At 37.0% G+C, this 16,239-nt stretch overlaps 1 protein-coding gene across 2 annotated transcripts in view; it reads right to left on the reverse strand.

Annotated features, from left to right (window-relative positions):
- The window catches only part of LOC111052573 (eukaryotic peptide chain release factor GTP-binding subunit ERF3A), a 43,974-nt gene that overhangs the window by 4,378 nt on the left and 23,357 nt on the right, over positions 1–16,239 (reverse strand). For both annotated transcript variants that reach the window (XM_039433708.1, XM_039433709.1), the window contains exons 7-11: positions 15,909–16,055; positions 13,056–13,230; positions 11,238–11,411; positions 9,735–9,851; positions 5,174–5,315 (exon numbers count right to left, since the gene is read on the reverse strand). In XM_039433708.1, the coding sequence (XP_039289642.1) occupies positions 5,174–5,315; positions 9,735–9,851; positions 11,238–11,411; positions 13,056–13,230; positions 15,909–16,055 (755 nt within the window). The remainder of the gene's footprint in view (positions 1–5,173; positions 5,316–9,734; positions 9,852–11,237; positions 11,412–13,055; positions 13,231–15,908; positions 16,056–16,239) is intronic.

Below are 16,239 nucleotides of genomic sequence, written 5' to 3' on the forward strand. Positions count from 1 at the left end.
AATGGGTCTTGATTTTCAGGCACTATCCACCCAAGATCTCTTCCTTCGCCTAATTAATGTTTCCTCATTTTCTTCTTCTAGAGTAAAGGCAAAATCACTGTTACTAAATGACTCTTACGAAATTTTGAAAGCATGATTGAGATCACACTCAGAGATCAGAACACAGTAGCACAATGTGAAAATCAATGTCAAAATCTCATAAAATTTAAGACAGAAAATAAAGACATTAACATTTTGCAAATTTTGACAGAATTAACACAATTAGGAGTTAACACAATTTGAAGTTTTCTGATCACATTCAGAAATCAAAACACAGTAGCACTACAGAACTCAGACACTGCTACCGCTCGGCTGTCGCACGGATATGTGTGTTCTACACCACCATCACCGTGTCGAGGGCTTAGCTCGGCCGTAGGTCGGCGTGGGCTCGGTGCGGTTATGTGTGTCCCGGCCTTAAATTGAGATTCAATACGTCTATATTATCAGGTAGGCTATGCTATATCAGAGTTTACAGAGTTCACATTCGTGATCCTAACATAAAAAGTATTTCGGGTTGAAAAACTATTATTGCTTTAAGGTGCGTACAGACTTTCGCTCTGCTCCGCAACCGAACGTCACTCCAGCAGAGCGATTGATAATCGACCGGCGAGCAACAGTGGTTCGACCGGGGAACGCGAGAAGATCTAACATCTTCCATAACGTTCATGATGGGTGCGTGGGCGGTGCGACTGTGGTTCGATGGTGATACGAGGGCGGTACGAGGGAGGAGCGTGCTCGGTGCTGGTTGGAAGCGCGAATATGTGTACGCAGCTTAAGTCTTCTCTACTTACTGAGATACTGAGACCCAAACAGGCCGGGATTCGAATCCGGCCCTCTGAATTATAAACCCAACATCTAGTCCATTCGACTACAGCCACTCCTTATATTAATGCTATTCTGGTAGTTAATTACATTTCTTCATCCATGAGACGAGAAAACAGGGTATTAAATTCTCCCTCAATGGGTATGATTTTCAGGCACTATCCACCCAAGATCTCTTCCTTCGCCTAATTAATGTTTCCTCATTTTCTTCTTCTAGAGTAAAGGCAAAATCACTGTTGCTAAATGACTCTTACGAAATTTTGAAAACATGATTGAGATCACACTCAGAGATCAGAACACAATAGCACAATGTGAAAATCAATGTCAAAATCTCATAAAATTTAAGACAGAAAATAAAGACATTAACATTTTGAAAATTTTGACAGAATTAACACAATTAGGAGTTAACACAATTTGAAGTTTTCTGATCACATTCAGAAATCAAAACACAGTAGCACTACAGAACTGAGACACTGCTACCGCTCGGCTGTCGCACGAATATGTGTGTTCTCCACCACCATCACCGTGTCGCGCGCTTAGCTCGGCCGTACGTCGGCGTGGGCTCGGTGCGGTTATGTGTGTCCCGGCCTTAAATTGTAATTCAATACGTCTATATTATCAGGTAGGCTATGCTATATCAGAGTTCACAGAGTTCACATTCGTGATCCTAACATAAAAAGTATTTCGGTTGAAAAACTATTATTGCTTTAAGGTGCGTACAGACTTTCGCTCTGCTCCGCAACCGAACGTCACTCCAGCAGAGCGATTGATAATCGACCGGCGAGCAACAGTGGTTCGACCGGGGAACGCGAGAAGATCTAACATCTTCCATAACGTTCATGATGGGTGCGTGGGCGGTGCGACTGTGGTTCGATGGTGATACGAGGGCGGTACGAGGGAGGAGCGTGCTCGGTGCTGGTTGGAAGCGCGAATATGTGTACGCAGCTTAAGTCTTCTCTACTTACTGAGATACTGAGACCCAAACAGGCCGGGATTCGAATCCGGCCCTCTGAATTATAAACCCAACATCTAGTCCATTCGACTACAGCCACTCCTTATATTAATGCTATTCTGGTAGTTAATTACATTTCTTCATATCTTACAATATACAATTTGGCAACAGTACGGAGATGTAAAAAAATGTGAAGGAGCTACCTGCTTTGTCAAATGTTAGACAAGGATAGCAACACCAATGTTAATGAAATACTGCCATTATAACGTGAATCAAATTCAAATTCTTTATTCTGCCTGACATTTTTTACAATGTATAAGCTCGTCCAAAAAAATACAGAGTACATAATAAGATACATAACACAATATCAAGAATATATAACAATAGCTCAGAGTATGTATATACAAGTAGGCTAACAGGGAGATTGACAAGAATAGTAACAGTATTCACATAGATGATACACCTAAAGGTGCGTACAGACTTTCGCTCTGCTCCGCAACCGAACGTCACTCCAGCAGAGCGATTGATGATCGACCGGCGAGCAACAGTGGTTCGACCGGGGAACGCGAGAAGATCTACAATCTTCCGTAACGTTCATGATGGGTGCGTGGGCGGTGCGACTGTGGTTCGATGGTGGTACGAGGGAGGAGTGTGCTCGGTGCGGGTTGGAAGCACGAATATGTGTACGCAGCTTTACAGTACACAACTTAGTCCAAAATGAGGTGCAGCCCTTATATTGAACATTCAAAGTATTCAGTCAATGAATAATATCATAGAGAAACAATAGCGTAAGTAGATATCCCATGGTGTAGGGAATTTATGTCGCAACTTTTACTGTTATCTCAAGCCGATTACTGTCGATTATTGTCAATTTTTACTGTTTTGTTGGGGTGATAGTCTATGAACGGCACAATTTGAGAGACTACCAGCGTCACACAGCTGCACAGGAAAGAACTATGTGAACTATCGGCTTGGGATAACAGTAAAATTTGCGACATAAACTTTGGAGAGGTACGGGATTAGAGGACTCCACCTTGAATTATTTAAGTGATCGGACACAATTAATATCTGATAACAATAGTTACAAATCAAATACTACAAAACTTAACGACTTTGGATTACCACAAGGTACCGTCTTGTCCCCGATTTTATTTTTACTCTATATCAACGACATCTTTAAACTAAATATTGATAGTTCGAAAATAATTTCCTTTGCTGACGATACGGCTGTAATAGTTAAGGACCGCTCATGGTTAGAGACGTACTCGAGAGCAGAAAGAGTAATATCCATTGTTAAACAATGGCTTGATATTAATACATTGAGTATAAATACATCAAAAACTAAATATATTACATTTTCTCCTACAATAGTTGGTCAACCAAATGATGCTATGAATTTAAAAATACATACAAATTGTGATTTTGAGAAATGGAAGGATTGTGCATGCCCTCAACTAAAAATGAAAAATCTATAAAGTATCTGGGCATCATGGTTGATTGTAACCTTAAGTGGGAGCCTCATATAGAATATATTTGTAAACGCTTAAATTTATTTCCTTTATCTTTTATAAAGTCCGTAGAATATTAGACATTAAATTACTTAGGGTCCTTTACTTTGCCTATGTTCAGTCGGTGCTGCAATATGGGTTAGTGGTATGGGGAAGAACGTATGATGTTTTCATGAATAAAATTTTTACATTTCAAAAAATGATAATAAAAGCAATTCTTAATAAGCCAAGGGCTTTTTCTAGTAGTAGTGAAACATTTGCCGAATTTAAAGTGATGACAGTACGTCAAATTTATAAAAAGAAACTTCTCTACTATGCATGGATGAGGAAGGATGAATTTACAGTGAATAATAACGTTTCTATGTATAACCTGAGAGTTACATCTCATAACATTTATAATATTAACTATTCAGATTTGACAATAGTGCGAAGACAATTGGGGTATCTTAGCTCAAAATAATAATATCATGCCAAATGCATTGTCAGAATCTCTTTCTAATAGGGGTAGACAGAGGATGGAACAGATAAATAAGTGGGTGATACAAAAATTTTTCTTCGACATCAGTCAAATATTATAATTACTAGTAATTTATTGTTAACTTCGATTTTTTGTAGCTTTGATTATTAGTAAATAAATTTTTATATTGTCTAAACAGCTGATACTCTCACTCAGCGGTCAGGGTTTTGCCCTTGCTGGGTGGTGCCATGTAATTTCAATTTATTTGTAAAATAGCATAATATTATAATCTAGAATATTTCTTTTGTAAGTTTTTATTTTGTATTTTGTTTTTATGGGCAATAAAGATGTTAAAAGAAAAGCCCTATACCATGGGATATCTACTATGCTATCGTTTCTCTATGGTAATAATATATGCTCTCTCCATCAATTTATTCTTCACAACTTTCTTGAATTTCATTTTTGGCAGCTCTTTAACAGCTGAGGAAAGACTGTTGTAATTTTACTTTCCTTGCCCTATTATCATAGGTAAGGAAAGTATTGCTTTCCGAAAAAAATTAAGGTACCCCAATTTCTATATTTCTATACGATTCAAGGTCCCCCGAGTCCAAAAAACTGGTTTTTGGGTATTGGTCTGTATGTATGTGTTTGTGTGTGTGTGTGTGTGTGTGTGTGTGTGTGTGTGTGTGTGTGTGGTGTGTGTGTGTATGAGTGTATGTGCGTCTGTGTACACGATATCTCATCTCCCAATTAACGGAATAACTTGAAATTTGGAACTTAAGGTCCTTTCACTATAAGGATCCGACACGAACAATTTCGATCAAATGCAATTCAAGATGGCGGCTAAAATGGCGAAAATTTTGTCAAAAACAGGATTTTTCGTGACTTTTCTCGGAAACGGCTCCAACAATTTTGATCAAATTCATACCTAAAATAGTCATTGATAAGCTCTATCAACTGCCACAAGTCCCATATCTGTAAAAATTTCAGGAGCTCTGCCCCATCAATGCAGATAGATTCCCAATTATCAGGCTTCAGATACAATTGAAACAAAAAAAATCAAGTGGAGTAGATTGAGCATGAAAATCTCTACAATTAATGTTCAGTAACATTGTCACCTAAAATTGAAAATAAGCTTTAAATTCGAAAAAATGTGATTATTCAATTGCAAATTATTTTTGATTCTATTAAATCATTCACTATGAAGAGATAGCAGACCTCATGTGTGTCTCCAGCGTTATTGCCCTGTCACCAGCTGGCTCAAATCTTTGAATAGTAGACTTGAGATGCGCGGGAACACTAGCGTCAGATCAACTTTCATAACGGCAAGGAAAGTTGTGTGAGTGCGCCACACCAGATTTTTTTATATTTTTTTTTAATGTGGATTATAGTTACCTTCGTCGCGTAACGTGAACCGTCCCATCTGGGGAAACAGTTTGAATGGCTCGAGGCAGATGATGCCGGCGCACTCTATCCTCATAATGGCCACCTGGTCCTGCTTCACGAATCGTGGCCTGCTCTTGCTCTTCTCACCCGTCTACAACACACAACACAACATCAACCCACATTTAAAAAAGACATAAATGAACACAACATTCTTCATTATTTCAGTGAAGGTGGTCTTGTGTTGGATATCCATATTATATGAAACGACATTTAATAGTATCAACCAAGGTATATAGAAAACTAGCCGTCAGGCTCGCTTCGCTCGCCATATCCGTCTAGCCAGGGGGCGGACCCCCGGCTGGATCGTCCATGAATGAGATTAGCAGGCTAGCTTCGATCGCCTGCATTTTTATCATGTTAGGACAATCCAGTCGGGGGTCCAGACTAAACGTCTGGCTAAACGGATATGGCGAGCGAAGCGAGCCTGACGGCTAGTAATATAATATAATATTCCCAGGATTGAAGTAGCAGTCCCCAATCAATTTTTCCGCGATAAATGCATTTAAATCTTCAACTTGGTGCCAACCTAACAAAGTCAACTCAACTTAATGCCAACCTGACAAAATTATTAATTTAGTTGCCAGTTAACAACTGTTTCGAAGAGGTACTCTATCTAGATTATAGTTCTACGGTAACATATGATATGGAAATTTCAATTATAATTAAGGGTTTGGGAGAAGAAGAATATACATGCTAAAAGACGAACTTTAAATCCTTAAAAACAACCCTTAGAGTCAAAATATTGCCAAAAGATTTCTTAGTGCGCCTCTAAAGGGCCAACTGAACATACCTACCAAATTTGAACGTTTTTGGTACGGTAGATTTTTAGTTCTGCGAGTGAGTGAGTGAGTTAGTGAGTGAGTGAGTCAGTCAGTCAGTCAGTCAATCAGTCAGTCAGTGAGTGAGTGCCATTTCGCTTTTATATATATAGAAGAAGAAGACGCACATGTTTGTGCTAAATTTCTGGTGATTTTATATCCAATCATCTGTTTTTAACAAGTAAGTTTCATTGCCTAGTGTTAAAAACATCGGTTGGTGGGCGATGACGCAATCTAGCTGGCTGGCCACTGCGCACACATTTCGTGACCCGTACCGTTTTCATCTAAATACCGTACTATCAATCACTCATTTGAACATTTGAAAATTCCAACAGCAGAATATTATCATAGAGAAAATATAGCATAAGAAGATAATGGTATAGGACGTTCATGTTCCAAATTTCAAGTCGATTTTTTGTTAACACAAGCCGATTACTGTCGACTACCCTCTATTATTACTGTTATGACCGGGTAAGAGTTTTTCTTTAATTAATATCATTGATAATCGATAATAATCGTTAGTCTCTCATACTGTGCCGTTCTTACTCTAAAGCTAGATTCGCACACAACCGTGAAAATATAATTCCCATAAGTTCTAATGGGTTTATTCATACTCAGTCGGCCGGGCAGAATGCGAATAGTCCAATTAGAACTCGTGGAAATTATATTTTCCTACAGTTACGTTGAAAAGTGGCCATTGCTGCACTGATTACAGAACGCAAAGAATCACTTTTCCGCTCTAGTGCGGCAAAAATTTTTCTGCGCTCCAGATTTGCAACATGGCAACGCAAAATACTTAGTAGGTTATATGGAGCAACAGTGCAGCAAAATCAAAATGAAGTTGGTAACAGTGACTGCTGTGGCTGCTATAGTGAGCAGAGGTGCAACCAAGCACAACGCGCTAATTATTACTATTATAATTATAACCAAGGACAACGAGGACTTTAGGATTTTAGGATTAAGGTTTTTATTAATAATAAAATTACACAGAAAAACATTTGATGCATTTCAGGCAATTTTACCCATAATTACCCACTTTTCATATTCAATGGTAACTGTAGGAAAAACTTAATGTGAAATACGTGCGCAAATAGCTATTTCACTGTCACTGTTGTTTGCGAATCCAGCTTCACCCGGCCAAAACAGTTATGGCCGGGACACACATAACCGCACCGAGCCCTCGCCGCGGTACGGCCGAGTGTCGGACGTACTACGGCGACTGAGAAAACGAATGCTTTCAAACGTGTAGGGACACATACTACCGCACCGCGTCAGCACCGTCGCCGTGTTTGTTGCCCGAGCCGTGCCCGCGACGTCGCCGACTAGTTCACTTTTTGACGGAGACGGTGCGGGCTCGTGTAACATGGAGAGTGAAAAACTGATCGAAGAGATACGGAATTTTCCAGTTTAGTAAGATCAAAGAGATGAGAAATAAGGTTGAACGGAAAAATAAGTTAAACCAAAAGTAAAAGTATAACCAAATAATAAGTTAAGCCAAATACACATAATAGACATAATATAATAGATAATAAAATAAACAACAAAAAGTATAAAAGAAGGAACCAGTGACTGTGTATTAGATTTTAAATTTAAAACTAATCATGGAGGACAGAGGGCTATTTTTTCCAACTTCCGATGTGGTATAAAAAAGTAACTAGTAAGAGTAATTGAATGAATTTATTATCAGAAGTTATTTACATTATTAGTTACTTCTCAACATAGTCACCATTCAGATTGAGGCATTTTTCATACCTGGGTACAAGCTTCTTAATACCTTGTTCATAGAATTTAGCCGCCAGTGATTTGAGGTGGTTTTTCACAGCATCTTGCAGCGCATCGTCTGTTCGGAAGCTCTGTCCTCCTAGCATTTTCCTCAGTTCCGGGAAAAGGTGATAGTCGCTTGGTGCTAAGTCTGGGCTATACGCTGGATGGTCAAAAACGTCCCATTTAAACCCGTCGTCAAGAAGACGCTTCGTCACAGCAGCACTGTGAGGACGGGCGTTGTCATGAATGAGCACCACTCCCGATGTGAGCATTCCTCTCCTTTTGTTCTGCACAGTTCCTCTCCAATCACGCACTGCACTGTCACTCATAAAGCTTTCACCATATACTCGTTTCATTCTACGTGAATTTCTGCTGCGGATAACCCTTCGTCTTGCAAAAAATGAATTAAACTTCGCAACTCACACTTGGCGGGAGATTCTATCATATTAGCCATGTTTATGTGTCGCTAGATGAACTGGTAATGACGACAGATGGCCGAAAACGAGTGAGGTTATAGTGTGAGATGTGCATAGTCAGCTGCCGCGCATTGTTGGCCAATGCCGCTCGCATTGCCATCTAGCGGCACGATCGGAAGTTGAAAAAAATAGCCCTCGTACGTTTAGATACATAAGACAGAAGATAACAATTTTATTGCTGATATATATTTACGATACATAACTGATGGTGGTATTTTTATGCACCGAAATATATACCAGCACTATGATTCTCATCTTCTGTGTCTACAGGTAATTAGTTTAAAATTGAAAAATATAAATTTAAATTTGTATGTAACAAGCTTTAATAGTGTTATATTATTAACAATAGTTTAACACATTCATAAATCAGACCACAGTAGCACTACAGAACTGAGACACTGCTGTTGCACGGATATGTGTGTTCTCCCACCACATCACCGTGTCGCGGACGTAGCTCGGCCGTACCTCGGCACGGGCTCGATGCGGTTACATGTGTCCCGACCTTTTAATAGACGGTAGTCGTCAGTAATCGACTTGAGTTAACAAAAATCGTCATGAAATTTGAAACATAAACAACCTGTATCATGGGATATCTTCTTAAGCTATCTTTTTTTCTATGGTTCTATGAAGTATTTTGTTACTACTAGAATGTTGTCGATTTGAAAACCGTATATTTTATCGTGACTTGAATTTTCAAATATGTGATCATTTTTTTAGAGTTATGACTCATATGAGATTTGAAACTTTTAGATCTATAAAATGTTTGGTGATGTAGTTCTATTCTCCACTGAATGGCAAGCCAATCAAGTCATTAAACATTATAATGATTTATATTTTGTCTACGATATAATCCACTTTATCGTATATTTTATCGTGACTTGAATTTTCAAATATATGATCATTTTTTTAGAGTTATGACTCATATGAGATTTGAAACTTTTAGATCTATAAAATGTTTGGTGATGTAGTTCTATTCTCCACTGAATGGCAAGCAAATCAAGTCATTAAACATTATAATGATTTATATTTTGTCTACGATATAATCCACTTTATCGTATATTTTATCGTGACTTGAATTTTCAAATAAATGATCATTTTTTTAGAGTTATGACTCATATGAGATTTGAAACTTTTAGATCTATAAAATGTTTGGTGATGTAGTTCTATTCTCCACTGAATGGCAAGCCAATCAAGTCATTAAACATTATAATGATTTATATTTTGTCTACGATATAATCCACTTTTGGCGTTTGATAGCATAAAGAGAGCTAATCTATTTCAGACTATGTTAGAGTTTGAAATTCCACTGAAACTCATACGTCTTACAAAAATGACACTCCACCAAACAAATTTTATAATCGACTTGGTTCCACTGTTGCTGGATATAGAGGAGGTTCAACTGTATGTAGTGATTGCTAATAATATTAAATAAATATTTTATTGGATAATTACCTTGCGATCGATGAGACAGATGAGTGCTTTGACAGTGACCTCTTCGGCGACGCAGTGGATGTGCATCACAGCCGAGTAGCCCGCGCAGATTATACTCTTGTGCTCCAGAATTACTACCTAAACAATACACCAACACAAAACTCTATTATCCATTTCCAACAATTACTACCATCGGCAAATTATACAGAAATATGATAATGTTACAGAACATATCAATCATGTGAAGAACAAGCCCATGATTTGGCTTACAACGATTGAGGTTACCAGCCACTGTGGTGAGGTCCACGTTGCAATGACAGTGAAGAAAAATAGGAGAATAGCGTTGCCGATTCTTTGCCTTGCCACTGCCTTCTATAGAGGATAGCTGATACCGGTACATCTGATGTGATATTAACTGGTCATTCTTGTTTAAAATAATGAATTACATTTTACACGTTGAGGACATAGATTTTTCAATTACTTTATTAAATAATACATTTTCATGATGGAGATATCATATTTTGCTAATTAATTACGTTTCTACATTGTTGAAAAACGATCTGGAAATGTTGCAGAGCTAGAAAATAATAGTGTTATCTGCTTTGTCGAATAATAGACAATGTTTAGCAACACCAATGTAAATCAAATACCACCATTATAACGTGGACCTCTTTATAGGTGCGGACGATCAATGATTCGTTTGCAGTTCAATGATGATGATGATTTTTATTCAAAGATGATGATGATTTTTATTTAAGCCAAAGTACATCAGTACATAAGCCAGGTCACATACAACATTTACTATAAATAAAATACAATTTTATACAGAATAAAATGTCACAATTTTTAAAAAGTCCAGTGTCTACTTGTATTTTTGTAATGACTATTTCACTATGTCTAATGTTCATTAATCATATAATACATGTCCACTTCTATTACCAATATAAATGTCATAATTATATTATATGCAGTTAAGTGCATTGACCAAAAAAATCTGTCTGCATGCATACATATGTTGCACCCAGAGTTGTCTGTTAACCGGACATTCTCGAGTGAACAGTGTTCTGTAACAGCTGACCTGCTAATAGTTCCATTATAACGTGAACCCTAATTCAAAAGTATTTATATGTTACATTGAGGTATCTCCATCTTTTGGTAGAGAGTTAGTGGGGAGGATATTTTTAATATTCTTTCCGAAGAATGGACATTGATATGTCCAAAGCTCCGCCAATTTATGTAGATGCATAACAATATAATTATTATCTAACAAATTTATTTTTCATATCATATACTGTTCAATAATTATTTTCTTAGTCTATATTATGTAAATTCATCTATAACTTTGCTGAATTGTAAGCTATTGTATATAAGTGCATAAGCCAGTATATATTGTAATCTACATAAATAAAGTACTCAATCAATCAATCTCCACCTCTACCTCCTCACTATGAGTTCACCCTCACACACACGCATGACTCTAGACACCATGAAAAGGCTATAGTAATAGTAGTGTTGAGTTGGTACCTGTGCGTCGAATATCTTGCCAGTGCTGGCCGGCGCCGTCTGGTCGCAGAGCACAAATCCGGGTGAGACGTCCTCCTCTTCGATGCCCTTCAGCTTCACCTTGATGTTCTCGCCCGGTGACACCGACGTCACCTCCTCGTCATCTGACCACAGCTGATCCACTGTCACCGGCGTCTAAAAACACAACAACACAAATTAAACTTGTATAATGGAAGTTTGAACTGGTCTTCGTTAAAGAAGTTACTACTCTCACTAATTTTAATTGCCATAAATATTCCCCAAGCCCGTTAATTGGCATAAATATTCTAGTAATTCATTATATTTATTTTTAGCATAAGAACGATTTGTACACCGTTATCATCTGGTGATTAGAACTTACAAGAATAATACTCTCGCTGTACTGGGCACTCCAACTAATACTGATACCTGCGAATCAGTCTTTAAAAATCGGGGGAACGAGCTTCGCTCTGATTTACAAAAGCATAGAAAATTTACAACGAAAGATGAAATTTTAATATATTTATAGTATATCTTTAGAATGATATAGGCCTACTATCCGGTTGCACAAAAGCCGGTTAAATTTTAACCGTAATTAACTTTACGAGAACCAATCAGAAAAGGCGGCTTCTCTGATTGGTTCTCGTTGAATTATTCACATTCAAGATTTAACCGGCTTTTGTGCAACCAGCACTATGTTTGCTACAATATTAGTTAATATACTATGTACTATGTAATGTTTATATTTATTTTAGCTCGATCCCCGATATAGGGCTCATCCATCAACCAATTCCTCACTAACCGACACATCGCTTTAACAATGTATTGTAAATACAGAGTGAACGATTGAGAAATGACAGAGTAAACGACTGAGAAATCTTAAGCAGCGATCATATGTTGATCATGTCGATTAATTTCTTGCCGAATAATATTTCTCGTGTGATCAGCGGATTGAATCCTATTATATTAAGCGAGCAATTTCTGTATTTGGTTATTTATGTTCAACTGATCTCGAAAACGGCTCTAACGATTTTCACGAAATTTGGAACATAGTAGATTTATGATATGAAACTTCGATTGCACTAGGTTTCATCCCTGGGAGAACTCGCTGAACGACATTAAAAGAATAATTCATCCTTGGAAAAACAGCTGAGACTTTCGTCGTCTGTGGATAATAAAAAAGTGCGTCTATGGAAATCAAAATATCTCATCCCCGAAATTCATAAGCTGACGTATAGCCAGCTGTAAAATATAAACACGATCATTTTAAAGAATTGTGTTCTGTTTATCAATAAATTAAAATAACGAGCGAAGCTCGGTGCCCTGATATTGCAATAGTTCAACAGCAGAGGCAACATTTCGTCTCACTCCCACACACGCACTCGCTCACTCACTTCCATTGTCGAGAGACGACGAAATTTTCAGCTGAATCGAATTCTTATACCATAAACCTACTTTGTTCCAAATTTCGTGAGATTCGTTAAAGCCGTTTTTGAGATCCGGTGACATCTTAGACCAGTTATAGAATAGACACGCTGGGAAGACTAGCCTCTGAAGCCAACATCTACTGCCATATCACCATATTGTGACGTCAGCATCGGATAGAGAACTATTCTGCAGAGTTTGTTTATATTGTTTTCTATCTGATGCTGACGTCACGATATGGTGATATGGCAGTAGATGTTGGCTTCATCGACTTTCAGTATGAATATACAATGGGCCGTGTCTATTCTATAACTGGTCTAAGGGTGACATACGTAGACATTTAAACAGAAATTGTTCGCTCAATATTATAGGATGTGTGGGTGATGGGTAACATACCCTGTTGGGCATAAGCAGCAACGACTGGCCCTTCTTCATGTTGCCTGACTCGACCTTGCCCATAACCACTGTGCCCATGTCCTTGTACTTCTCCACCACTGGCATCAGGAACGGACCGTCCATCTTTCTGTTGAGTGAAGGCAGGTTGTCGATGAACGGGATGAATGCTTCGCCTCTGCAACACACAACACCAATTCAATTGATTATCATTATTTTACAAAGGCGAATATTTCTAGTGAGAAGTATTTTAAGCCTAGGTGATGATGATGGGATGAATGATAATACAATGAAGGTAGAGTTATGAATGAATAAAAATTATAGGTTATGCTATCCACTTGAATTGATTTGAGTCCACTTTTCAGTCCAGAAATAAATTAACTAGAAATGAATTGAAGTACAGTATAAAAATGAAGCTGGATGCCACTTTAAGGATGTGCAAAGGCTAAAAATAAACTTTCTACTCGTGATATTTTTCAAAGTTTTTCGATTTGTATATCATCAAGCTATCAAAAGAAAAAGTTTTCTCAGGAAAACATTTTTTTCTGATCATTACTTTTTGAGACATGAGCGACTTTAGTTGAATTTTTGGGACAGAACATTTCAAATTCGGTACGATATAAATCCATGAGATTTAGAGGATGGATTCTTCATGGTATTGTTGATCTAGTAAAACAAAAAAATTCTGAAAATATCAATTTTTGGAAAAGTTATTCAATTTACCAAAAATAACTCAACTAAAAGTTATTTTTAGTAAATTGAATAACTATCTTAAAAATTGATATTTTCAGAAAATTTTTGTTTTAATAGAACAACAATAAATCTTCTAAATCTCAAGGATTTATCTCTTATAGAATTTGAAATGTTCTGTCCCAAAAATTTCAACTTTAGGCACTCATATCTCAAATGTCAAAAAAGTAATGATTGGAAAAAAATGTTTACCTGAGAAAACTTTATCATTTTGATAGCTTGATGATATACAAATCAAAAAAACTTTGAAAAATATCACGAGTGAAAAGTTTATCTTTAGCCTTTGCACAGCCTTAAAATGACGGAATAGAATACTATTTTGATTTAATACATTAATAGACTAAAGCCGTTAATACAGAAACAGCTCCATAGCCTACAGTGAGGTCCACGTTGTAATGGCAGTGGAGAAAGACAGAAAGAAGAACAGCGTCACCGTTTCTTTGCCTAGCCTTCTATAGAGGATAGCTGATACCGGTATATCTGATGTAATATTAACTGTTCATTGTAATGATAAGACCCGGTTGCACAAAAGCCGGTTGAATTTTAAACCTGATTAATTTCACGTGAACCAATCAGAGAAGATCATTTTAAAAAGACGGCTACTCTGATTGGTTCTCGTGGAATTTATCAGGATTAAAATTCAACCGACTTTTGTGCAGCCGGCACCAACAGTTTAAAGTAAATACAGTATCACTATATTGACCGAAGGATCAAGTGACACTACTTATAACAAGTCGCAATCGCGAAGTTATGACTTCAATAAGCATAAATGCTTGAAGCCATTAAAATTAACGGGTTTATGCACTTAAAAAGCAGTCAGGTGTTTCGAGTTCCGAATTCTTGAAAACTGAATGAAGACGAAAGAGAAGACGCTCATCATATTATTAAATTGATACCTACTGAATTTACAGATACACTAACTCAATGTCTTTGTTTTCAAAGCACTATTTTGTCATTAAACACCGACTTGGAGTCATGCATCATCGAGTCATGGATATGCTTAATTTATTTGATGTAATGAACTATTTTTTCCTCCACCTACTGTCAAAAGTACTTACTTTACTCCCTGAAACATTATACTAAAGTGTCACTTTTTCGCTCTCGGTACTAAAAAACAGAAAAACTCCCTAGGGAGTAAAAGTGACTCCATTTAAATAACATGGGAAGCATCTCTATTTTAAAAACGTACATTTGGAATGGGTCAGAAGGTCTAAGCTCAGATGAGGAAGCATATAGAGTAGTCATTAAACCAACTAAATTCAATACCTCAACCAGACATTTGATCGATTTATAAAATTTATGTTTGTATGCTGAAATTATTATTACAAACTTCATATCACTATACTAAAAAAATGTATTAATTTTTTTCTTTTATTCCATGTTATTCGAAATATCAGCCAACGAAAATTACTTATTAACTAATCAAATTTGAAACGAGAACTTCATCATAGCTGTAGTTTTGGCTGTCATTGTTGTTACAACTTTAGCCGACAGATAGTGCTGTCGGAGGAGAACTATGATTACAAGCCAGCTGTTTCAGTTTACTTTTTAGATTATGTTGTAATGTTTGGTCACATACGTTTTTAAAAATTATTTTATTAGCAGTTTTTATAAAAATGTAGGTGGAGGAAAAATGTTGTGTATATATAACGAGTGAAAAATGTTTTTTCTCCCTCAGGAAAATTGTTGAACTTTCAACTTCAAACTTTTCCCTCAGGGAGAAAAAACAGCACTTTTCACTCTAGATATACAAATAACTATTGAATACTTGCAGACTGGAGTACTTTAGAGTTTCATGAACTCATTTACTTATTCGACTCGAAAATACTCAAGTCAATAAGTAAATAGATCAAATAAATACTGCATATCGGTGTTAAATGAGAAAATGAGAAATAGTATGTTAAAACATCGCAGATCTGAATGGACAAGAAAACATCATCTTGTTGACAATCAATTTCATCTTCAATTGAAAAATCCAACTGGATCCAAATCATGATTTATAAAGCAGTGATTTTCAAATTTCTTCTACAACAGAATGTTTGTTTTATTGCATTGGAAACAAACATTAATTCTATTCTAATTCCAATGAATTTTTCGACAACTAACCTGTACCAAGGACACATCTTCTCGTCGAGTCGCTCCTTAAGGCCGAGTCCTGTGAGACCAGACACAGGCATGAAGGTCAGGTCCTTGGCCGGGTTGAACCCAAGCTTCTTCAGGTAGGGCAGGATTTTGTCACGGCATTCGTTGTATCTAAACAATAAAAAATACAATTCAAAAACTAGAAACAATATGCAACACCCTAATTTTATAAAAGCGAATAAACAATAATTAGAATTCACATAATAGCGATAGTCAGATCAACGTTCCAAAGTCAGCACTTGATTAAGGGTATGATCGCATTGGATTCAAGTATGTGCAAGTGCAGGCGGCGAGA

The sequence above is a fragment of the Nilaparvata lugens genome, chromosome 8 (genome assembly GCF_014356525.2).
Source record: "Nilaparvata lugens isolate BPH chromosome 8, ASM1435652v1, whole genome shotgun sequence".
Classification (NCBI taxonomy): Eukaryota; Metazoa; Arthropoda; class Insecta; order Hemiptera; family Delphacidae; genus Nilaparvata; species Nilaparvata lugens.